This window comes from Salmo trutta, unplaced genomic scaffold (genome assembly GCF_901001165.1).
Source record: "Salmo trutta unplaced genomic scaffold, fSalTru1.1, whole genome shotgun sequence".
Taxonomy (NCBI): Eukaryota; Metazoa; Chordata; class Actinopteri; order Salmoniformes; family Salmonidae; genus Salmo; species Salmo trutta.
In genome coordinates, this window is record NW_021822437.1 from 13,454 (window position 1) to 38,794 (window position 25,341).

The window sequence follows — 25,341 nt, forward strand, 5'->3', positions numbered from 1 at the left end:
AAAAGGCAAGAACTCTTAAAAATGTGAGTTTCTAATGGATAAGGGGGGTAAAAATGGCCTCTTGCAGGACAATGCATGTAACAACCTGCAGGTGGTGACGATGAGCTCAACCATGGTATTTTATTGATAACTTTTATCTTTCATATATTGATCAGTACTCGTATGCAATGCATATTTCTTTCTAAATGCTCATTTATAAAGCCATAATTTAAGGGGGCTGTTTTTGTAGCAAATCTGTGGCGATGGTTCAAATTTTCTCTTCACATTTCTGAATGTTAACTAATAACTTCTCACATAATATCCACCGACAACAATTCACCCCCTCCTCCTGCAAAGCATTATGCAATCCAACTCACGGTTCACAGAAATTTGTTATATCAAACTTGCATATCAGAAGTATCACAAAATCTTAGCTAAAAATGTATTTAAAAAAAGAAATAACTCAAAACAAAATGGCTTCTTTTCTACAATTAGAAATTTTATTGTCCCGCACAACGTGAAACCAGAGGTCATTTCCTTTAGAAGAAGGTGTTTGGTCTCTTGGTGGTGAAGCGGGGCTTGTGTTGACGACGCAGGACCCTGTGAGGAAGAGGGAACTTGATCTTGGAGTCCTGAGGAGAGGACAAGGACGAGACTGTTTTAGACAAAGACATGCTATCCATTTTATCTGACAGGCAGAAGGTACGCGCACCTGATTAGGCGAGGCGCTGGTTAGCAGAGTGGAACACTTAAAATCGAAAAGGAGCGTCTCTCTGTCACACACACACACACACACACACACACACGAGGAGCTAAGATGCAATAATTGAATAACAATTCTTTGAAACGTTCACATGATTCCATCTTAGCTCCTAGCATTTCCATGAAGAAAACAAGGCACACGTAGCCGCCATGCTAACACGTAGCCGCCATGCTAACACGTAGCCGCCATGCTAACACGTAGCCGCCATGCTAACACTCGCTTGGTTTATTTTGAACAGCAGAAACCTACAGCCATCACAGCTACAATCATTTAAAAAAATAATAATCAAGTAGAAATGTATAGAATGAAAAAGCCAATTGACATTTACTCCTGAGGTGCTGACCTGTTGCTCCCTCGACAACCACTATGATTATTATTATTATTTGACCCAACAGTCTGACCTAGACTCGGGTCCCCAGTACCGCTTGCTGTGCCGGTAGCAGAGCGAACAGTCTGACCTAGACTCGGCGCCCCGGTACCGCTTGCTGTGCCGGTAGCAGAGAGAACAGTCTGACCTAGCTAGGGGCCCCGGTACCGCTTGCTGTGCCGGTAGCAGAGGGAACAGTCTGACCTAGACTCGGGTCCCCGGTACCGCTTGCTGTGCTGGTAGCAGAGAGAACAGTCTGCCCTAGCTAGGGGCCCCGGTACCGCTTGCTGTGCCGGTAGCAGAGAGAACAGTCTGACCTAGCTAGGGGCCCCGGTACAGCTTGCTGTGCTGGTAGCAGAGAGAACAGTCTGACCTAGCTAGGGTCCCCGGTACCGCTTGCTGTGCCGGTAGCAGAGAGAACAGTCTGCCCTAGCTAGGGGCCCCGGTACAGCTTGCTGTGCCGGTAGCAGAGAGAACAGTCTGACCTAGCTAGGGGCCCCGGTACCGCTTGCTGTGCCGGTAGCAGAGAGAACAGTCTGCCCTAGCTAGGGGCCCCGGTACCGCTTGCTGTGCCGGTAGCAGAGAGAACAGTCTGACCTAGCTAGGGGCCCCGGTACCGCTTGCTGTGCCGGTAGCAGAGAGAACAGTCTGCCCTAGCTAGGGGCCCCGGTACAGCTTGCTGTGCTGGTAGCAGAGAGAACAGTCTGACCTAGCTCGGGGCCCCGGTACCGCTTGCTGTGCTGGTAGCAGAGAGAACAGTCTGCCCTCGCTAGGGGCCCCGGTACCGCTTGCTGTGCTGGTAGCAGAGAGAACAGTCTGACCTAGCTAGGGGCCCCGGTACAGCTTGCTGTGCCGGTAGCAGAGAGAACAGTCTGCCCTAGCTAGGGGCCCCGGTACAGCTTGCTGTGCTGGTAGCAGAGAGAACAGTCTGCCCTAGCTAGGTGCCCCGGTACAGCTTGCTGTGCTGGTAGCAGAGAGAACAGTCTGCCCTAGCTAGGGGCCCCGGTACAGCTTGCTGTGCTGGTAGCAGAGAGAACAGTCTGCCCTAGCTAGGGGCCCCGGTACAGCTTGCTGTGCTGGTAGCAGAGAGAACAGTCTGCCCTAGCTAGGGGCCCCGGTACCGCTTGCTGTGCTGGTAGCAGAGAGAACAGTCTGCCCTAGCTAGGGGCCCCGGTACCGCTTGCTGTGCTGGTAGCAGAGAGAACAGTCTGCCCTAGCTAGGGGCCCCGGTACCGCTTGCTGTGCTGGTAGCAGAGGGAACAGTCTGCCCTAGCTAGGGGCCCCGGTACAGCTTGCTGTGCTGGTAGCAGAGGGAACAGTCTGCCCTAGCTAGGGGCCCCGGGCCGGTAGCAGAGGGAACAGTCTGACCTAGCTAGGGGCCCCGGTACAGCTTGCTGTGCTGGTAGCAGAGAGAACAGTCTGCCCTAGCTAGGGGCCCCGGTACAGCTTGCTATGCCGGTAGCAGAGAGAACAGTCTGCCCTCGCTCGGGGCCCCGGTACAGCTTGCTGTGCTGGTAGCAGAGGGAACAGTCTGCCCTAGCTAGGGGCCCCGGTACAGCTTGCTGTGCTGGTAGCAGAGAGAACAGTCTGCCCTAGCTAGGGGCCCCGGTACAGCTTGCTGTGCTGGTAGCAGAGAGAACAGTCTGCCCTAGCTAGGGGCCCCGGTACAGCTTGCTGTGCTGGTAGCAGAGGGAACAGTCTGCCCTAGCTAGGGGCCCCGGTACAGCTTGCTGTGCTGGTAGCAGAGAGAACAGTCTGCCCTAGCTAGGGGCCCCGGTACCGCTTGCTGTGCTGGTAGCAGAGAGAACAGTCTGCCCTAGCTAGGGGCCCCGGTACAGCTTGCTGTGCTGGTAGCAGAGGGAACAGTCTGCCCTAGCTAGGGGCCCCGGTACAGCTTGCTGTGCTGGTAGCAGAGGGAACAGTCTGCCCTAGCTAGGGGCCCCGGTACAGCTTGCTGTGCTGGTAGCAGAGAGAACAGTCTGCCCTAGCTCGGGGCCCCGGTACAGCTTGCTGTGCTGGTAGCAGAGAGAACAGTCTGCCCTAGCTAGGGGCCCCGGTACAGCTTGCTGTGCTGGTAGCAGAGGGAACAGTCTGCCCTAGCTAGGGGCCCCGGTACAGCTTGCTGTGCTGGTAGCAGAGAGAACAGTCTGCCCTAGCTCGGGGCCCCGGTACAGCTTGCTGTGCTGGTAGCAGAGAGAACAGTCTGCCCTAGCTAGGGGTCCCGGTACCGCTTGCTGTGCTGGTAGCAGAGGGAACAGTCTGCCCTAGCTCGGGGCCCCGGTACAGCTTGCTGTGCTGGTAGCAGAGGGAACAGTCTGCCCTAGCTCGGGGCCCCGGTACAGCTTGCTGTGCTGGTAGCAGAGAGAACAGTCTGCCCTAGCTCGGGGCCCCGGTACAGCTTGCTGTGCTGGTAGCAGAGGGAACAGTCTGCCCTAGCTCGGGGCCCCGGTACAGCTTGCTGTGCTGGTAGCAGAGAGAACAGTCTGCCCTAGCTAGGGGCCCCGGTACAGCTTGCTGTGCCGGTAGCAGAGAGAACAGTCTGACCTAGCTAGGGGCCCCGGTACCGCTTGCTGTGCCGGTAGCAGAGAGAACAGTCTGCCCTAGCTAGGGGCCCCGGTACAGCTTGCTGTGCTGGTAGCAGAGGGAACAGTCTGCCCTAGCTAGGGGCCCCGGTACAGCTTGCTGTGCTGGTAGCAGAGAGAACAGTCTGCCCTAGCTCGGGGTCCCGGTACAGCTTGCTGTGCTGGTAGCAGAGGGAACAGTCTGCCCTAGCTAGGGGCCCCGGTACAGCTTGCTGTGCTGGTAGCAGAGAGAACAGTCTGCCCTAGCTCGGGGCCCCGGTACAGCTTGCTGTGCTGGTAGCAGAGGGAACAGTCTGCCCTAGCTAGGGGCCCCGGTACAGCTTGCTGTGCCGGTAGCAGAGGGAACAGTCTGCCCTAGCTAGGGGCCCCGGTACAGCTTGCTGTGCTGGTAGCAGAGAGAACAGTCTGCCCTAGCTAGGGGCCCCGGTACAGCTTGCTGTGCTGGTAGCAGAGGGAACAGTCTGCCCTAGCTAGGGGCCCCGGTACAGCTTGCTGTGCTGGTAGCAGAGGGAACAGTCTGCCCTAGCTAGGGGCCCCGGTACAGCTTGCTGTGCTGGTAGCAGAGGGAACAGTCTGCCCTCGCTAGGGGCCCCGGTACAGCTTGCTGTGCTGGTAGCAGAGGGAACAGTCTGCCCTAGCTAGGGGCCCCGGTACAGCTTGCTGTGCTGGTAGCAGAGAGAACAGTCTGCCCTAGCTAGGGGCCCCGGTACAGCTTGCTGTGCCGGTAGCAGAGAGAACAGTCTGCCCTAGCTAGGGGCCCCGGTACAGCTTGCTGTGCTGGTAGCAGAGGGAACAGTCTGCCCTAGCTCGGGGCCCCGGTACAGCTTGCTGTGCTGGTAGCAGAGGGAACAGTCTGCCCTAGCTCGGGGCCCCGGTACAGCTTGCTGTGCTGGTAGCAGAGGGAACAGTCTGCCCTAGCTAGGGGCCCCGGTACAGCTTGCTGTGCTGGTAGCAGAGAGAACAGTCTGCCCTAGCTCGGGGTCCCGGTACAGCTTGCTGTGCTGGTAGCAGAGAGAACAGTCTGCCCTAGCTAGGGGCCCCGGTACAGCTTGCTGTGCTGGTAGCAGAGAGAACAGTCTGCCCTAGCTCGGGGCCCCGGTACAGCTTGCTGTGCTGGTAGCAGAGGGAACAGTCTGCCCTAGCTCGGGGCCCCGGTACAGCTTGCTGTGCTGGTAGCAGAGAGAACAGTCTGCCCTAGCTCGGGGCCCCGGTACAGCTTGCTGTGCTGGTAGCAGAGGGAACAGTCTGCCCTAGCTAGGGGCCTCGGTACAGCTTGCTGTGCTGGTAGCAGAGGGAACAGTCTGCCCTAGCTAGGGGCCCCGGTACAGCTTGCTATGCTGGTAGCAGAGGGAACAGTCTGCCCTAGCTAGGGGCCCCGGTACAGCTTGCTGTGCTGGTAGCAGAGGGAACAGTCTGCCCTAGCTAGGGGCCCCGGTACAGCTTGCTGTGCCGGTAGCAGAGAGAACAGTCTGCCCTAGCTAGGGGCCCCGGTACAGCTTGCTGTGCTGGTAGCAGAGGGAACAGTCTGCCCTAGCTAGGGGCCCCGGTACAGCTTGCTGTGCTGGTAGCAGAGAGAACAGTCTGCCCTAGCTAGGGGCCCCGGTACAGCTTGCTGTGCTGGTAGCAGAGGGAACAGTCTGCCCTAGCTAGGGGCCCCGGTACAGCTTGCTGTGCTGGTAGCAGAGAGAACAGTCTGCCCTAGCTAGGGGCCCCGGTACCGCTTGCTGTGCCGGTAGCAGAGGGAACAGTCTGACCTAGCTCGGGGTGAACGATATACTGTGTGTGTTGGACTTACGTGGAACTGCTTGATGGCAGGTCTGCGGCATTTATTGGCGGCGATCTCCTGCACCTTCATGATGTGGATGGAATGAGCACGGGCACGATGGCGAGCGCCCATATCACGATCTGGAGAACACACACACACACAAAACATTAGAATAACAAAAAAACAAAAACACAGCTAGTGACAACACCACTCAACTGCCCCCCCCCCCCCCAAGAAAGATTTATCAAAACCTTTAGGAGGGCAAATTAAGCAACATCCCAATGATCAAATTTCTGGTCTGCTGAGCGGACACTTGAACTTTGTGAAAAAAACTGTGTGACCTTTGGGGGGGGGGGTGTCAGATAAAGTACACGTCTCAAAGATTTTAAGTGCGGATTGGAGAACGTTGGTTTCAAAAGCTTTTAAGTGTGGATTGGAGAACGTTGGTTTCACGTGTAGCTGCTGAAAGACAACAGGGTCCTGATGGTTTGATTTCTGACACGACAAGATCACACACAGCAGGCTTGTAAATGATCTCCAGCTGTGCATCTGGTTTGCTAACTTGCTAGCTAAGATGTACTGAGTAAATGACATCTGGTTTGCTAACTTGCTAGCTAAGATGTACTGAGTAAATGACATCTGGTTTGCTAACTTGCTAACTAAGATGTACTGAGTAAATGACATCTGGTTTGCTAACTTGCTAGCTAAGATGTACTGAGTAAATGACATCTGGTTTGCTAACTTGCTAACTAAGATGTACTGAGTAAATGACATCTGGTTTGCTAACTTGCTAGCTAAGATGTACCGAGTAAATGACATCTGGTTTGCTAACTTGCTAACTAAGATGTACTGAGTAAATAGCTAACTTACTTGCTAGCTAAGATGTACTGAGTAAATAGCTAACTTGCTAGCTAAGACGTACTGAGTAAATAGCTAACTTGCTAGCTAAGACACCAATGATCAAATTTCTGGTCTGCTGAGCGGACACTTGAACTTTGTGAAAAAAACTGTGTGACCTTTGGGGGGGGGGGTGTCAGATAAAGTACACGTCTCAAAGCTTTTAAGTGTGGATTGGAGAACGTTGGTTTCACGTGTAGCTGCTGAAAGACAACAGAGTCCTGATGGTTTGATTTCTGACACGACAAGATCACACACAGCAGGCTTGTAAATGATCTCCAGCTGTGCATCTGGTTTGCTAACTTGCTAGCTAAGATGTACTGAGTAAATGACATCTGGTTTGCTAACTTGCTAGCTAAGATGTACTGAGTAAATGACATCTGGTTTGCTAACTTGCTAACTAAGATGTACTGAGTAAATGACATCTGGTTTGCTAACTTGCTAGCTAAGATGTACTGAGTAAATGACATCTGGTTTGCTAACTTGCTAACTAAGATGTACTGAGTAAATGACATCTGGTTTGCTAACTTGCTAGCTAAGATGTACCGAGTAAATGACATCTGGTTTGCTAACTTGCTAACTAAGATGTACTGAGTAAATAGCTAACTTACTTGCTAGCTAAGATGTACTGAGTAAATAGCTAACTTGCTAGCTAAGACGTACTGAGTAAATAGCTAACTTGCTAGCTAAGACGTACTGAGTAAATAGCTAACTTGCTAGCTAAGACGTACTGAGTAAATAGCTAACTTGCTAGCTAAGACGTACTGAGTAAATTGCTAACTTGCTAGCTAAGACGTACTGAGTAAATAGCTAACTTGCTAGCTAAGACGTACTGAGTAAATAGCTAACTTGCTAGCTAAGACGTACTGAGTAAATAGCTAACTTGCTAGCTAAGATGTACTGAGTAAATAGCTAACTTGCTAGCTAAGATGTACTGAGTAAATAGCTAACTTGCTAGCTAAGTGTTAGATGTCAACATCAAGCTTCTTGGTTACAGCAGAGATACTCAACATCCCCCTGGATCAAGGTCCCGGTTTCCTAAATGGTTTACAGTGCAACTTAGGTACACCTCCGATAATACCGTATACCCCAGCGTGGTACAGAAACGGTATGAACATCCGGATAGTACCCAAACCTAACACACACACACACACACACACACACACACACACACACACACACACACACACAGAGAGAGACAATGCACTTCGGGTTTATGTGCCAACTCAAACGTTTACACTGTTAACTCTAAATTCCCTCTCTATTCTCCTGGGACGGAGCTACAGCAGATACAAGCTGTTTAACTAAACATCTATCATCATTAGGAACCAGCTGATAATGATCACAGATCTTAAAAATGGCCGTCCAATGCATCAATGGGTTAAATCCAGTGAACTCCAGACTGTCAGACAGACTGGGACAAACTTACAGCACTAGGAGACAGTCCAGTGTTGTCCACACTGGGAGACAGTCCAGTGTTGTCCACACTGGGAGACAGTCCAGTGTTGTCCACACTGGGAGACAGTCCAGTGTTGTCCACACTGGGACATACAGCACTAGGACAGTCCAGTGTTCTCCACACTGGGTCAAACTTACAGCACTGGGTGACGGCTGCAGACGTGGTCAGGTCTCTGTATTCTACCGGGACATACTTACAGCACTGGGTGACGGCTGCAGACGTGGTCAGGTCTCTGTATTCTACCGGGACATACTTACAGCACTGGGTGACGGCTGCAGACGTGGTCAGGTCTCTGTATTCTACCGGGACATACTTACAGCACTGGGTGACGGCTGCAGACGTGGTCAGGTCTCTGTATTCTACCGGGACATACTTACAGCACTGGGTGACGGCTGCAGACGTGGTCAGGTCTCTGTATTCTCTGTACATGTTGTGGGTTCCGCTACGGGAGTCGTAACGCAACCAGATGCCAAAGTTCTTCACCTTCAGGGGAGTCTTCTCGTGCACCTGAGACAGAGGTGGGGGGGAATCAGAGTTAATTAGACAGGGGTCAACCTTACAGAACGAGACAACTTCCTGGACTGACTGACAGGGTTCAACCTTACAGAACGAGACAACTTCCTGGACTGAGAGACAGGGTTCAACCTTAGAGAACGAGACAACTTCCTGGACTGAGAGACAGGGTTCAACTTTACAGAACGAGACAACTTCCTGGACTGAGAGACAGGGTTCAACCTCACAGAACGAGACAACTTCCTGGACTGAGAGACAGGGTTCAACCTTACAGAACGAGAACTTCCTGGACTGACACTTTTAAGGGCAGAGGGATGAAAGACGGATGTACATTAGTGTTGCACGGTATTCTGAAACTTCGGTACTTTTCCAGATACACAACAACAACAAAAAACAGCCCGGTAAAAGTATTTTGTTAGTTACATTCTGTGCTTCTGTCAAACGGGTCTCACACGATTGAGAGGTTCCAGTCTATCAGCGCAATGCTAGTCCTAAAACAGAAGGGATTGTTTGTTATCTGTAGCCCCATTGAAATTAAATCAGCTAAAAACAAGCTGAATAACTCAATGCATGACACACTCCTATTGAATAATCTTCATTCACCTGTACTGTGAATAAGACCTGGTCTTCAGCTTGATTTAATTAAGTTTACCTAGAAATGTATCTTTCAAAATAAATTATTACCAAAATGTTTTTACTAAAATCTACAAAAGAACAATCAAATTGAATGTATGATTGATACATTGTGCGTCACCCATAACACAAATTGGCCCAGCGTCGTCCGGGTTCGGCTGGTGTAAGCCGTCATGGTAAATAAATAATATATATATTTTTTTTTTAAAACTGACTTGCATAGTTTAAAGAAAACCCCAAGATACCCAACCACAGAACAGAGGCGGCAGGGTAGCCTAGTGGTTAGAGCAGGTAGCCTAGTGGTTAGAGCAGGTAGCCTAGTGGTTAGGGCAGGTAGCCTAGTGGTTAGAGCAGGTAGCCTAGTGGTTAGAGCAGGTAGCCTAGTGGCTAGAGGCAGGTAGCCTAGTGGTTAGAGCAGGTAGCCTAGTGGTTAGAGGCAGGTAGCCTAGTGGTTAGAGCAGGTAGCCTAGTGGTTAGAGCAGGTAGCCTAGTGGTTAGAGCAGGTAGCCTAGTGGTTAGAGCAGGTAGCCTAGTGGTTAGAGCAGGTAGCCTAGTGGTTAGAGGCAGGTAGCCTAGTGGTTAGAGACAGGTAGCCTAGTGGTTAGAGGCAGGTAGCCTAGTGGTTAGAGGCAGGTAGCCTAGTGGTTAGAGACAGGTAGCCTAGTGGTTAGGGCAGGTAGCCTAGTGGTTAGGGCAGGTAGCCTAGTGGTTAGAGCAGGTAGTCTAGTGGTTAGAGCAGGTAGCCTAGTGGTTAGAGGCAGGTAGCCTAGTGGTTAGAGGCAGGTAGCCTAGTGGTTAGAGACAGGTAGCCTAGTGGTTAGAGGCAGGTAGCCTAGTGGTTAGAGACAGGTAGCCTAGTGGTTAGAGCAGGTAGCCTAGTGGTTAGAGCAGGTAGCCTAGTGGTTAGAGCGTTGGACTATTAACCGAAATGTTGCAAGTTCGAATCCCCGAACTGACAAGGTACAAATCTGTCGTTCTGCCCCCTGAACAAGGCAGTTAACCCCACTGTTCCCCGGGAGGCCGTCATTGTAAATAAGAATTTGTTCTTAACTGACTTGCCTAGTTATATAAAGGTTAAATAAAAGAGCTGTAACTGAGTTCCTCCATCTGGATCAGGTGCCATTTTCCATCGGTGCCTTAAGCGACCATTTTATATGTTGTGGCGTCGTTTTGAAAATCAAGCATCGTTGATGATATTGAGTATCCTGACAGTAAAACAGGAAGTTTAAGTCTAAATTCAGGATATCGTGACGACACTGGTGTACACCCACGACATTTACTCATGTTTACCCTGAAAACGGCAACATTTGTCAATTTCTTCAGGTATGACGGGGCCTTCGGGAGAGTACCATCTCACAAACGATGCAGCGATCGGTTTCTTTTTACATACAAATCTAATACCGGTCAATCTCATCAACCGTTTCCTTTCTTCTGTAATCTCTCTTTAAAGAGCAGTGTCTTTAAAACTACTTCATGGTTGTTTGTGCAACAGTAATACTAACTTCCAGCCAGACCACTGACCACCATCCATTCCCATAATATAATCGTTTATTTGCACATAATGAAAATCTCAGTAAATAGAAAACACATAAAAAAAACATATGAATTCAATAAACCGGTGAAATCTTAGCAGTTGATTTGTTCCCCCCCTGACTTATCATCCCACCCTGTCTGTCCCCCCCATCCCACCCTGTCTGTCCCCCCCCATCATCATCCCACCCTGCCCCCCCCATCCCACCCTGTCTGTCCCCCCCCCCCTCCATCCCACCCTGCCCCCCCCCCCTCCATCTTACCCTGTCCCCTCCCCCATTATCCCACCCTGTCCCCCCGTACCTACCAGCCCACAGTAGACAGTCTCTCCGTTGGCCTTCTTCATCTTCCTCAGCTGGGAGACAAAGTACCAGAAGCGAGATTTAGCCACCACGTGGTTAGGAGCGAAGATCCGCATGCGGTAGAGAGGAGGGGTGGGGTTCTTCACCGAGGGCAGGAGGCGCCCAACGACTTTGTACTCCCTAAGCTGTGTGGATGGAGCAGGAGAGGAAGTAATGTGAGGTAACGTACAATATAATGTCCATAGGACGATTTTTACAAACCGTCCAAATATACCAGTTGCTAACTTTAAATAAAAGACTGATGGATACCGGATAAAACAAAATATAGTATTAAAAAAATGTTGAACCTTGGATTCACTTTCAACGGCACATCGGCATCAGAGAAAGGCGACAAGGTACATCATGTTGATTTTAGCACACCTGACAAGATCATACCTTTTATTTGATATGGCCTTTGGGTTAGGGTGCATTACAATTCAGAAATAGAAAAACATTTACTAAATGAAATTAATACAATGCTTGACATTTCCTACAGTCAAACTGCATGATGTCAACATTACGTTGGTTTCATGTATTAATAAAGGCGCAATGTTTTTAGGTTGGTAACCAGCCAATCTTAACCTGCTAACTTAAGATATTTTTTACAGTTCTGAATGACACTACATTTTACAGACGGTCTTATCCAGAGTGACTTACAGTAGTGAATGCATACATTTCATACATTATTTTTCTCCGTACTGGTCCCTCGTGGGAATTGAACCCTCAACCCTGGCGTTGCAAACACCACGCTCAACCAACTGAGCCACACGGGACCACTATCTAGTTATATATATGTATAAAAAAAAATGTATGAAATGTATGCATTCACTACTGTAAGTCGCTCTGGATAAGAGCGTCTGCTAAATGACTAAAATGTAAGTGGCCAAGTTAGCCGGCTAGCAACGTGGCCTCCGGCTGGGCAGGTATATGGCAACTAACTAGCTTACTAAAGTTAGCACTTCACGGGCATTTTAACACACCCTGGGATGAAGTGTACAGAAAGACAAATTGTTTGGAGAAAGGTGGGCTAAAAATACACAGACGGGTAAATTTGTTCTCATCTTTTCCCTAGTTAGCTTGCCTTGTTTCTCTACGGGCCCACATGGTCCGAAATCTCAAACGTGGACGCCATGTTATAGCCGCGGAGGCTTCAGTTTTTATAAAAGAAAACGATCATTTAAACTATTTATATCGATTTAGCATCATGTGACTACATCAATCAAACGATTGTAACGGTATGTACTCAAATCTGTCTATATAACTGGGTTTCTGTGGTTTTAAAAAGGTCGAATAAACAATTTTACATACTGTGCCAGACGCCTTCATGGTGTCTCTCGCTGACTGCGAACTGGGAAAGAGGAAGTAGTAGGGCGGAGAACCCGGATATCACGTACAAAAAGGGGCGGGATCAAAACGTTTTAATTCCTCAGATTGGTTCGCCGTCAAGAGCGTTTATAAGCTGTAATAACCCAATTAAAAAAAAAAAATCTTATGAACGATTTTCTTTATATTTTAGCTATAATTTTTATCAGTATCTTTGACATTGTCAACGACAGTCAATCTTTGGCTGTATCAGAGAGTAGAATCACCTCATATCTAAATCTCTGAAACTGGAAACACTTATCTCCCTCACCAGCTTTAACCACCAGCTGTCAGAGCAGCTCACAGATCACTGCACCTGTACATAGCCCATCTATAATTTAGCCCAAACAACTACCTTTTCCCCTACTGTATTTATTTATTTATTTTGTTTTGCTCCTTTGCACCCCATTATTTCTATTTCTACTTTGCACTTTCTTCTACCACAATTCTACCATTCCAGTGTTTTACTTGCTATATTGTATTTACTTTGCCACCATGGCCTATTTATTGCCTTATCCTCCCTTATCTCACCTCATTTGCTCACATTGTATATAGACTTATTTTTCTAATGTATTATTGACTGTGTGTTTTGTTTATTCCATGTGTAACTCTGTGTTGTTGTATGTTGTCGAACTGCTTTGCTTTATCTTGGCCAGGTCGCAGTTGTAAATGAGAACTTGTTCTCAACTAGCCTACCTGGTTAAATAAAGGTGAAATAAATAAAAAAATAAAAAAATAATAAATTAGATTTATCTCATCAATTTGTGAAAAAAAATAGTTAAATATTCCCTTTTCAAAAACATTTATGGAATTATTATGAGGAAAAAGGATGACAAAAAAACATATATCTAGCCACAGACTTGTCGTGAAGGAAATGAAAGGTTTTAACGTTTTATTTGACAAAAAAAAAAAATGTGTGAGGGAACTTCTTCTTCCGGTGGTCATGACCCCACGTTTCCCCCCCGACATCCGGTTTTAATCGACACGCCGCAAGAAATCCGCTCGAAGAAATTCCTCCTCTTGAACCCTATTTTTTGTTTAGTAGAGATAAACAGACAAAACTAGAAGGGAAAGTGTTTCTCCTGAGTAATTCCTGACCATTTAGGATGTACCGACGGACGGAGACGATGAGATAAAAGTTAGCAATAAGGTGAGATATATATCGGTTTTCTTCTGAATTGATTTTGTTTAACGGGGCCTCGGGAATCGAGCACCGAGACCGTTATCGGGGCGCAATGTGGTACAACGATAGACGTTTTTTTTGTTTTGTTGATAATACAAGTATAAAACCTGTATTTATCGTTGTTATACCTTGTTAGTTTAAACGAAGCTAACTAGATATCCAGCTAACGTTATGAGAACAAGCCAGCACTCTACACACACACACACACACACACACACACACACACACAAGGGCAACTTTTTGTGAGGAGTGGCTGACCAGACACAGACGGACAGTCGGTATATCGGTGCCCGATGTCCAGCCGCTAGCGAGTTAAGCTAGTTAACGTTAGTCAATACTAGGTAACAGGCATCTAGGTCAAAATAGTTTATTAGACCTCGCAAGGCGACCGGACCGGACCAGACAGCATCCCACGTCCTCAGAACATGTTATTAACCAGCTGGCTGGAGTGTTTCCGGATATATTCAGTCTCTCTCCTATCCCAGTCTGATGTCCACATTTGCTTCAAGATGTCCACCATTTGTTCCTTGACCCAAGAAAAGCTAAAAGTACCTGAACTAAATGACCATCGCCCCCACAGCGCTCACTGCTGTCACCCTGAAGTGCTTTGACGCTAGTTAAGGTTCATATCACCTTACCTGATGCCCTAGACCTACTAGTTAATATCACCTTACCTGATGCCCTAGACCCACTAGTTAATATCACCTTACCTGATGCCCTAGACCCACTAGTTAATATCACCTTACCTGATGCCCTAGACCCACTAGTTAATATCACCTTACCTGATGCCCTAGACCCACTAGTTAATATCACCTTACCTGATGCCCTGGACCTACTAGTTAATATCACCTTACCTGATGCCCTAGACCCACTAGTTAATATCACCTTACCTGATGCCCTAGACCCACTAGTTAATATCACCTTACCTGATGCCCTAGACCCACTAGTTAATATCACCTTACCTGATGCCCTAGACCCACTAGTTAATATCACCTTACCTGATGCCCTGGACCCACTAGTTAATATCACCTTACCTGATGCCCTAGACCCACTAGTTAATATCACCTTACCTGATGCCCTAGACCCACTAGTTAATATCACCTTACCTGATGCCCTAGACCTACTAGTTAATATCACCTTACCTGATGCCTAGACCACGATTATATCACCTTACCTGATGCCCTAGACCCACTAGTTAATATCACCTTACCTGATGCCCTAGACCCACTAGTTAAGGTTCATATCACCTTACCTGATGCCCTAGACCTACTAGTTAATATCACCTTACCTGATGCCCTAGACCCACTAGTTAATATCACCTTACCTGATGCCCTAGACCCACTAGTTAATATCACCTTACCTGATGCCCTAGACCCACTAGTTAATATCACCTTACCTGATGCCCTAGACCCACTAGTTAATATCACCTTACCTGATGCCCTAGACCCACTAGTTAATATCACCTTACCTGATGCCCTAGACCCACTAGTTAATATCACCTTACCTGATGCCCTGGACCCACTAGTTAAGGATTATATCACCTTACCTGATGCCCTAGACCTACTAGTTAATATCACCTTACCTGATGCCCTAGACCCACTAGTTAATATCACCTTACCTGATGCCCTAGACCCACTAGTTAATATCACCTTACCTGATGCCCTAGACCCACTAGTTAATATCACCTTACCTGATGCCCTAGACCCACTAGTTAATATCACCTTACCTGATGCCCTGGACCCACTAGTTAATATCACCTTACCTGATGCCCTAGACCCACTAGTTAATATCACCTTACCTGATGCCCTGGACCCACTAGTTAAGGATTATATCACCTTACCTGATGCCCTAGACCTTCTAGTTAAGGATTATATCACCTTACCTGATGCCCTAGACCCACTAGTTAATATCACCTTACCTGATGCCCTAGACCCACTAGTTAATATCACCTTACCTGATGCCCTAGACCCACTAGTTAATATCACCTTACCTGATGCCCTAGACCTACTAGTTAATATCACCTTACCTGATGCCCTAGACCCACTAGTTAATATCACCTTACCTGATGCCCTAGACCTACTAGTTAATATCACCTTACCTGATGCCCTAGACCCACTAGTTAATATCACCTTACCTGATGCCCTAGACCCACTAGTTAATATCACCTTACCTGATGCCCTAGACCCACTAGTTAATATCACCTTACCTGATACCCTAGACCCACTAGTTAATATCACCTTACCTGATACCCTAGACCCACTAGTTAATATCACCTTACCTGATGCCCTAGACCCACTAGTTAATATCACCTTACCTGATACCCTAGACCCACTAGTTAATATCACCTTACCTGATGCCCTAGACCCACTAGTTAATATCACCTTACCTGATGCCCTAGACCCACTAGTTAATATCACCTTACCTGATGCCCTAGGCCCACTAGTTAATATCACCTTACCTGATGCCCTAGACCCACTAGTTAATATCACCTTACCTGATGCCCTAGACCTACTAGTTAATATCACCTTACCTGATGCCCTAGACCCACTAGTTAATATCACCTTACCTGATGCCCTAGACCCACTAGTTAATATCACCTTACCTGATGCCCTAGACCTACTAGTTAATATCACCTTACCTGATGCCCTAGACCTACTAGTTAATATCACCTTACCTGATGCCCTAGACCCACTAGTTAATATCACCTTACCTGATGCCCTAGACCCACTAGTTAATATCACCTTACCCGATCCCCTAGACCCACTAGTTAATATCACCTTACCTGATGCCCTAGACCCACTAGTTAATATCACCTTACCTGATGCCCTAGACCTACTAGTTAATATCACCTTACCTGATGCCCTAGACCTACTAGTTAATATCACCTTACCTGATGCCCTAGACCCACTAGTTAATATCACCTTACCTGATGCCCTAGACCCACTAGTTAATATCACCTTACCTGATGCCCTAGACCCACTAGTTAATATCACCTTACCTGATGCCCTAGACCCACTAGTTAATATCACCTTACCTGATGCCCTAGACCCACTAGTTAATATCACCTTACCTGATGCCCTAGACCCACTAGTTAATATCACCTTACCTGATGCCCTAGACCCACTAGTTAATATCACCTTACCTGATGCCCTAGACCTACTAGTTAATATCACCTTACCTGATGCCCTAGACCCACTAGTTAATATCACCTTACCTGATGCCCTAGACCTACTAGTTAATATCACCTTACCTGATGCCCTAGACCCACTACGATTTGCGTACCGCCCCAACAGATCCACAGATGACTCAACCGCCGTCGCATGCACACTGCCCTATCCCATCTGGACAAGATGAATTCCTATGTATATAAATGCTGTTCATCGACTACAGCGCAGCTTTCGACACCATAGTGCCCTCCAAGTTCATCACTGAGCTCGGGGGTCCTGGGGTCTGAACCCTGCCCTATGCAACTGGGTGCTGGATTCCCTGCTGTACTCCCTGTTCACCCGTGACTGCTTGGCTGCTCACGTCTCCAACTCAATCATCAAAGTTTGCTGATGACACAACAGTGGTAGTGCTGATGTACCAACAACGACAAGACGGCCTACAGGGAGGAGGTCGAGGGCCCCTGGCGGAGTGGTGCCAGGAAAAATAATCTCTTACCTCAACGTCGACATAACGAAGGAGCTTATCGTGGACTTCAGGAGACACCGGAGAGATCACGCCCCCCCCCCATTCACATCGACGGTGCCACAGTGGAGACGGTGAAAAATGCTTCAAGTTCCATCGGCGTGGACTGACAACCAGAAATGATCCATTCACACAGACGGTGTGGTGAAGAAGGCGCAACAACCGCCTCTTCAACCTCCAGAAGAAATTAGGCGTGGGGCCAATCAGATCCTCGCGTTCTTTTACAGATGCGCCATCGAGAGCATCCTGTCTGTTCGGGCTGTATCACCGCCTGGTACGGCACCTGCACCGTCCTCAACCGCAGGGCTCTCCAGTAGGTGGTGTGGTCGTCCCAACGCATCACCGCGGGCAACACTGCCTGCCCTCCAGGACATCTACAGCAAATGTACATTTTATTTGTCACATGCGCCGAATACAACAACCTTACCTTACCGTGAAATGCTTACTGACAAGGCCTTAACCAAACAATGCAGTTCAAGAAATAGAGTTACTCAAATGTTTTCCTAAATAAACTAAAGTGTTAAACAAAATCAAAAAGTAACACAAGAAAATGACATAACAATAACAAGGCTGAAGTGACTATTCATAGATAATAAACAGTGAGTAGCAGCAGTGGACAAAACAAGTGGGGTGGCCGGGTGGCCATTTGATGAATTGTTCAGCAGTCTTATGGCTTGGGGGTAGACGCTGTTAAGGAGCCTTTTGGTCCTGGACTTGGCGCTCCGGTACTACCTGCCGTGCGGTAGCAGAGAGAACAGTCTGACTGGGTGACTGTAGTCTTTGATACATTTTTTGGGGGGCCTTCCTCTGACACGGCCTGGTATAGAGGTCCTGGATGTCAGGAAGCTTGGCCCCAGCGATATACTGGGCCGTACACACTACCCTCTGTAGCGCCTTGTGGTCAGATGCCGAGCAGTTTCCATTAGAGATGCACGATATGTCGGTGAACATATGGGAATCGGCTGATATTAGCTAAAAATGCCAACATCGGTATCGGCCCGGTGTCTAGTTAAAAACCGGATGTCAAAGCTACCGTGCATACCGATATAACGAAGGTACATGACGTAATGACGCCACGTTAAAATGTTTGCGCTACACGTGCAAATCAGCATTCCTAACCTAGCCCACAATGTCTGCTGTGTGGATCGAGCAGTCAACAAGTCCAGCAGTCATTTGAAAGAGTAAGAACATTTCAACGAGACGACAACTCAAAAGGCGAAATCCATTAAAGCCAAGACAATGGAATTCATTGCCTTTGACAATCAACCGTTCTCTGTCGTGGGTGATGTTGGCTTTCGCCGACTGGTCGCGCTCCGGTACACACTAACATTACCAAGTGCACTATTTTTCAGATGTTGCCCTACCGGAGTTACACAGTAATAGCTTCGCTGCTATTAGCTTCACGACATACTATGGAACGCTGTTTGGGTCTTTGCATGTCAGAAAGATACAGTAGCGCTGTCAAAGCTGGACAAAAAAAAGTCTGCAAACAAGCAAACACCGGCCAGGAACGATGTGTTTTACAATACCGCGTCGGTAATAAAGCATCATTTTATTTGGTAACCTAGCTAACACCAATACAACCAGCCTTAAAACAACGACCAGTAGAAACACAGTCAACAGCCACTTCCTGTCCGCCCCCTTCTACCATCTAGAAGGAGGAGACATGTGCATGTGCATTAAAGCTGGGACAGAGAAACAAAAAATAAAACAGCTTCTATCTCCAGGCCATCCGAATGGTAGTCTCCAGTAGCTGGCCTGCGCCCCAGCGCCCCTGCGCCCCAGCGCCCCTGCCCTGAACTTTAGTCAGTGTTACTAGCTGGCTACCACCCGGTACTCTACCCTGCACCTCAGACTGCTGCTCCGTGTACATAGACGTGGATCACTGGTCACTTTAATAACGTTTCCATACTGTTTTACTCCTATGTGTTTTATAATGTATTCTAGTCAAGGCAAATCCTATATAACTACTGCTGTCCACACCATCCTGCTGCTGTCCACACCATCCTACTGCTGTCCACACCATCCTGCTGCTGTCCACACCATCCTGCTGCTGTCCACACCATCCTGCTGCTGTCCACACCATCCTACTGCTGTCCACACCATCCTATATAACTACTGCTGTCCACACCATCCTATATAACTACTGCTGTCCACACCATCCTACTGCTGTCCACACCATCCTACTGCTGTCCACACCATCCTACTGCTGTCCACACCATCCTGCTGCTGTCCACACCATCCTATATAACTACTGCTGTCCACACCATCCTGCTGCTGTCCACACCATCCTGCTGCTGTCCACACCATCCTGCTGCTGTCCACACCATCCTGCTGCTGTCCACACCATCCTGCTGCTGTCCACACCATCCTATATAACTACTGCTGTCCACACCATCTTGCTGCTGTCCACACCATCCTGCTGCTGTCCACACCATCCTATATAACTACTGCTGTCCACACCATCCTGCTGCTGTCCACACCATCCTATATAACTACTGCTGTCCACACCATCCTACTGCTGTCCACACATCCTGCTGCTGTCCACACCATCCTGCTGCTGTCCACACCATCCTATATAACTACTGCTGTCCACACATCCTGCTGCTGTCCACACCATCCTGCTGCTGTCCACACCATCCTACTGCTGTCCACACCATCCTACTGCTGTCCACACCATCCTACTGCTGTCCACACCATCCTACTGCTGTCCACACCATCCTATATAACTACTGCTGTCCACACCATCCTACTGCTGTCCACACCATCCTACTGCTGTCCACACCATCCTGCTGCTGTCCACACCATCCTGCTGCTGTCCACACCATCCTGCTGCTGTCCACACCAGCCTGCTGCTGTCCACACCAGCCTGCTGCTGTCCACACCATCCTATATAACTACTGCTGTCCACACCATCCTATATAACTACTGCTGTCCACACCATCCTGCTGCTGTCCACACCATCCTGCTGCTGTCCACACCATCCTGCTGCTGTCCACACCATCCTACTGCTGTCCACACCATCCTATATAACTACTGCTGTCCACACCATCCTGCTGCTGTCCACACCATCCTACTGCTGTCCACACCATCCTGCTGCTGTCCACACCATCCTACTGCTGTCCACACCATCCTATATAACTACTGCTGTCCACACCATCCTATATAACTACTGCTGTCCACACCATCCTACTGCTGTCCACACCATCCTATATAACTACTGCTGTCCACACCATCCTACTGCTGTCCACACCATCCTATATAACTACTGCTGTCCACACCATCCTACTGCTGTCCACACCATCCTGCTGCTGTCCACACCATCCTACTGCTGTCCACACCATCCTGCTGCTGTCCACACCATCCTGCTGCTGTCCACACCATCCTACTGCTGTCCACACCATCCTGCTGCTGTCCACACCATCCTGCTGCTGTCCACACCATCCTACTGCTGTCCACACCATCCTATATAACTACTGCTGTCCACACCATCCTACTGCTGTCCACACCATCCTACTGCTGTCCACACCATCCTGCTGCTGTCCACACCATCCTACTGCTGTCCACACCATCCTATATAACTACTGCTGTCCACACCATCCTACTGCTGTCCACACCATCCTACTGCTGTCCACACCATCCTGCTGCTGTCCACACCATCCTACTGCTGTCCACACCATCCTATATAACTACTGCTGTCCACACCATCCTACTGCTGTCCACACCATCCTACTGCTGTCCACACCATCCTACTGCTGTCCACACCATCCTATATAACTACTGCTGTCCACACCATCCTACTGCTGTCCACACCATCCTGCTGCTGTCCACACCATCCTGCTGCTGTCCACACCATCCTGCTGCTGTCCACACCATCCTACTGCTGTCCACACCATCCTATATAACTACTGCTGTCCACACCATCCTGCTGCTGTCCACACCATCCTACTGCTGTCCACACCATCCTGCTGCTGTCCACACCATCCTATATAACTACTGCTGTCCACACCATCCTATATAACTACTGCTGTCCACACCATCCTATATAACTACTGCTGTCCACACCATCCTACTGCTGTCCACACCATCCTGCTGCTGTCCACACCATCCTACTGCTGTCCACACCATCCTATATAACTACTGCTGTCCACACCATCCTACTGCTGTCCACACCATCCTATATAACTACTGCTGTCCACACCATCCTACTGCTGTCCACCATCCACACCATCCTGCTGCTGTCCACACCATCCTGCTGCTGTCCACACCATCCTGCTGCTGTCCACACCATCCTGCTGCTGTCCACACCATCCTACTGCTGTCCACACCATCCTGCTGCTGTCCACACCATCCTACTGCTGTCCACACCATCCTGCTGCTGTCCACACCATCCTGCTGCTGTCCACACCATCCTGCTGCTGTCCACACCATCCTATATAACTACTGCTGTCCACACCATCCTGCTGCTGTCCACACCATCCTGCTGCTGTCCACACCATCCTGCTGCTGTCCACACCATCCTGCTGCTGTCCACACCATCCTGCTGCTGTCCACACCATCCTATATAACTACTGCTGTCCACACCATCCTATATAACTGCTGCTGTCCACACCATCCTACTGCTGTCCACACCATCCTACTGCTGTCCACACCATCCTGCTGCTGTCCACACCATCCTATATAACTACTGCTGTCCACACCATCCTACTGCTGTCCACACCATCCTACTGCTGTCCACACCATCCTGCTGCTGTCCACACCATCCTGCTGCTGTCCACACCATCCTGCTGCTGTCCACACCATCCTGCTGCTGTCCACACCATCCTGCTGCTGTCCACACCATCCTGCTGCTGTCCACACCATCCTGCTGCTGTCCACACCATCCTGCTGCTGTCCACACCATCCTACTGCTGTCCACACCATCCTGCTGCTGTCCACACCATCCTGCTGCTGTCCACACCATCCTGCTGCTGTCCACACCATCCTGCTGCTGTCCACACCATCCTATATAACTACTGCTGTCCACACCATCCTGCTGCTGTCCACACCATCCTGCTGCTGTCCACACCATCCTATATAACTACTGCTGTCCACACCATCCTGCTGCTGTCCACACCATCCTGCTGCTGTCCACACCATCCTATATAACTACTGCTGTCCACACCATCCTGCTGCTGTCCACACCATCCTATATAACTACTGCTGTCCACACCATCCTATATAACTACTGCTGTCCACACCATCCTACTGCTGTCCACACCATCCTGCTGCTGTCCACACCATCCTGCTGCTGTCCACACCATCCTGCTGCTGTCCACACCATCCTATATAACTACTGCTGTCCACACCATCCTACTGCTGTCCACACTATCCTGCTGCTGTCCACACCATCCTGCTGCTGTCCACACCATCCTGCTGCTGTCCACACCATCCTATATAACTACTGCTGTCCACACCATCCTGCTGCTGTCCACACCATCCTGCTGCTGTCCACACCATCCTGCTGCTGTCCACACCATCCTGCTGGCTGTCCACACCATCCTATATAACTACTGCTGTCCACACCATCCTATATAACTACTGCTCTCCACACCATCCTGCTGCTGTCCACACCATCCTGCTGCTGTCCACACCATCCTGCTGCTGTCCACACCATCCTATATAACTACTGCTGTCCACACCATCCTATATAACTACTGCTGGTCCACAACCATCCTATATAACTACTACTGCTGTCCACACATCCTATATAACTACTGCTGTCCACACACATCCTATATAACTACTTGCTGTCCACACCATCCTACTGCTGTCCACACCATCCTGCTGCTGTCCACACCATCCTGCTGCTGTCCACACCATCCTGCTGCTGTCCACACCATCCTGCTGCTGTCCACACCACCTATATAACTACTGCTGTCCACAACCATCCTGCGGCTGTCCACACCATCCTGCTGCTGTCCACACCATCCTGCTGCTATCCACACACATCCTATATAACTACTGCTGTCCACACCATCCTGCTGCTGTCCACACATCCTATATAACTACTGCTGTCCACACCATCCTGCTGCTGTCCACACCATCCTATATAACTACTGCTGTCCACACCATCCTGCTGCTGTCCACACCATCCTGCTGCTGTCCACACCATCCTATATAACTACTGCTGTCCACACCATCCTGCTGCTGTCCACACCATCCTGCTGCTGTCCACAACCATCCTGCTGCTGTCCACACCATCCTGCTGCTGTCCACACCATCCTGCTGCTGTCCACACCATCCTGCTGCTGTCCACACCATCCTGCTGCTGTCCACACCATCCTATATAACTACTGCTGTCCACACCATCCTATATAACTAGTGCTGTCCACACCATCCTATATGACTAGTGCTGTCCACACCATCCTGCTGCTGTCCACACCATCCTGCTGCTGTCCACACCATCCTGCTGCTGTCCACACCATCCTATATAACTACTGCTGTCCACACCATCCTATATAACTACTGCTGTCCACACCATCCTATATAACTACTGCTGTCCACACCATCCTATATAACTACTGCTGTCCACACCATCCTATATAACTACTGCTGTCCACACCATCCTATATAACTACTGCTGTCCACACCATCCTATATAACTACTGCTGTCCACACCATCCTATATAACTACTGCTGTCCACACCATCCTGCTGCTGTCCACACCATCCTGCTGCTGTCCACACCACATCCTATATAACTACTGCTGTCCACACCATCCTATATAACTACTGCTGTCTACACACCATCCTATATAACTACTGCTGTCCACACCATCCTATATAACTACTGCTGTCCACACCATCCTATATAACTACTGCTGTCCACACCATCCTATATAACTACTGCTGTCCACACCATCCTATATAACTACTGCTGTCCACACCATCCTACTGCTGTCCACACCATCCTATATAACTACTGCTGTCCACACCATCCTGCTGCTGTCCACACCATCCTGCTGCTGTCCACACCATCCTGCTGCTGTCCACACCATCCTGCTGCTGTCCACACCATCCTGCTGCTGTCCACACCATCCTGCTGCTGTCCACACCATCCTGCTGCTGTCCACACCATCCTGCTGCTGTCCACACCATCCTGCTGCGGTCCACACATCCTGGCTGCTGTCCACACCATCCTGCTGCTGTCCACACCATCCTGCTGCTGTCCACACCATCCTACTGCTGTCCACACCATCCCTGCTGCTGTCCACACCATCCTACCTGCTGTCCACACCATCCTGCTGCTGTCCACACCCCCATCCTGCTGCTGTCCACACCATCCTACTTGCTGTCCACACCCTCCGCTGCTGTCCACACCATCCTATAAACTACTGCTGTCCACACCATCCTACTGCTGTCCACACCATCCTATATAACTACTGCTGTCCACACCATCCTACTGCTGTCCACAGCATCCTATATAACTACTGCTGTCCACACCATCCTACTGCTGTCCACACCATCCTGCTGCTGTCCACACCATCCTATATAACTACTGCTGTCCACACCATCCTACTGCTGTCCACAGCATCCTATATAACTACTGCTGTCCACACCATCCTGCTGCTGTCCACACCATCCTGCTGCTGTCCACACCATCCTGCTGCTGTCCACACCATCCTATATAACTACTGCTGTCCACACCATCCTGCTGCTGTCCACACCATCCTATATAACTACTGCTGTCCACACCATCCTACTGCTGTCCACACCATCCTACTGCTGTCCACACCATCCTACTGCTGTCCACACCATCCTATATAACTACTGCTGTCCACACCATCCTGCTGCTGTCCACACCATCCTGCTGCTGTCCACACCATCCTGCTGCTGTCCACACCATCCTACTGCTGTCCACACCATCCTGCTGCTGTCCACACCATCCTATATAACTACTGCTGTCCACACCATCCTACTGCTGTCCACACCATCCTGCTGCTGTCCACACCATCCTGCTGCTGTCCACACCATCCTACTGCTGTCCACACCATCCTACTGCTGTCCACACCATCCTATATAACTACTGCTGTCCACACCATCCTGCTGCTGTCCACACCATCCTGCTGCTGTCCACACCATCCTATATAACTACTGCTGTCCACACCATCCTGCTGCTGTCCACACCATCCTGCTGCTGTCCACACCATCCTACTGCTGTCCACACCATCCTGCTGCTGTCCACACCATCCTATATAACTACTGCTGTCCACACCATCCTACTGCTGTCCACACC

General features: G+C 49.3%; 2 protein-coding genes and 1 non-coding gene across 3 annotated transcripts in view; 1 reads left to right on the forward strand and 2 right to left on the reverse strand.

Annotated features, from left to right (window-relative positions):
- Positions 1–457: 457 nt before the first annotated feature.
- LOC115182293 (60S ribosomal protein L18a) lies at positions 458–12,210 on the reverse strand. Its single transcript, XM_029743921.1, has 5 exons — positions 12,138–12,210; positions 10,796–10,975; positions 8,190–8,319; positions 5,487–5,596; positions 458–611 (listed from the first exon to the last, which is right to left on the reverse strand). The coding sequence occupies exons 1-5, from the start codon at positions 12,153–12,155 to the stop codon at positions 519–521; spliced, it is 531 nt and encodes a 176-aa protein (XP_029599781.1). The 5' UTR covers positions 12,156–12,210; the 3' UTR covers positions 458–518.
- On the reverse strand, positions 11,127–11,261 carry LOC115182294 (small nucleolar RNA SNORA68). Its single transcript, XR_003873709.1, has one exon. It is a non-coding gene; the product is annotated as a small nucleolar RNA SNORA68 (small nucleolar RNA).
- A 948-nt stretch (positions 12,211–13,158) lies between the features above and the next one.
- The window catches only part of xpot (exportin, tRNA (nuclear export receptor for tRNAs)), a 53,748-nt gene continuing 41,565 nt past the window's right edge, over positions 13,159–25,341 (forward strand). Inside the window, exon 1 of the mRNA XM_029743897.1 lies at positions 13,159–13,341. The gene's annotated coding sequence lies outside the window, so the exon portion shown is untranslated. The remainder of the gene's footprint in view (positions 13,342–25,341) is intronic.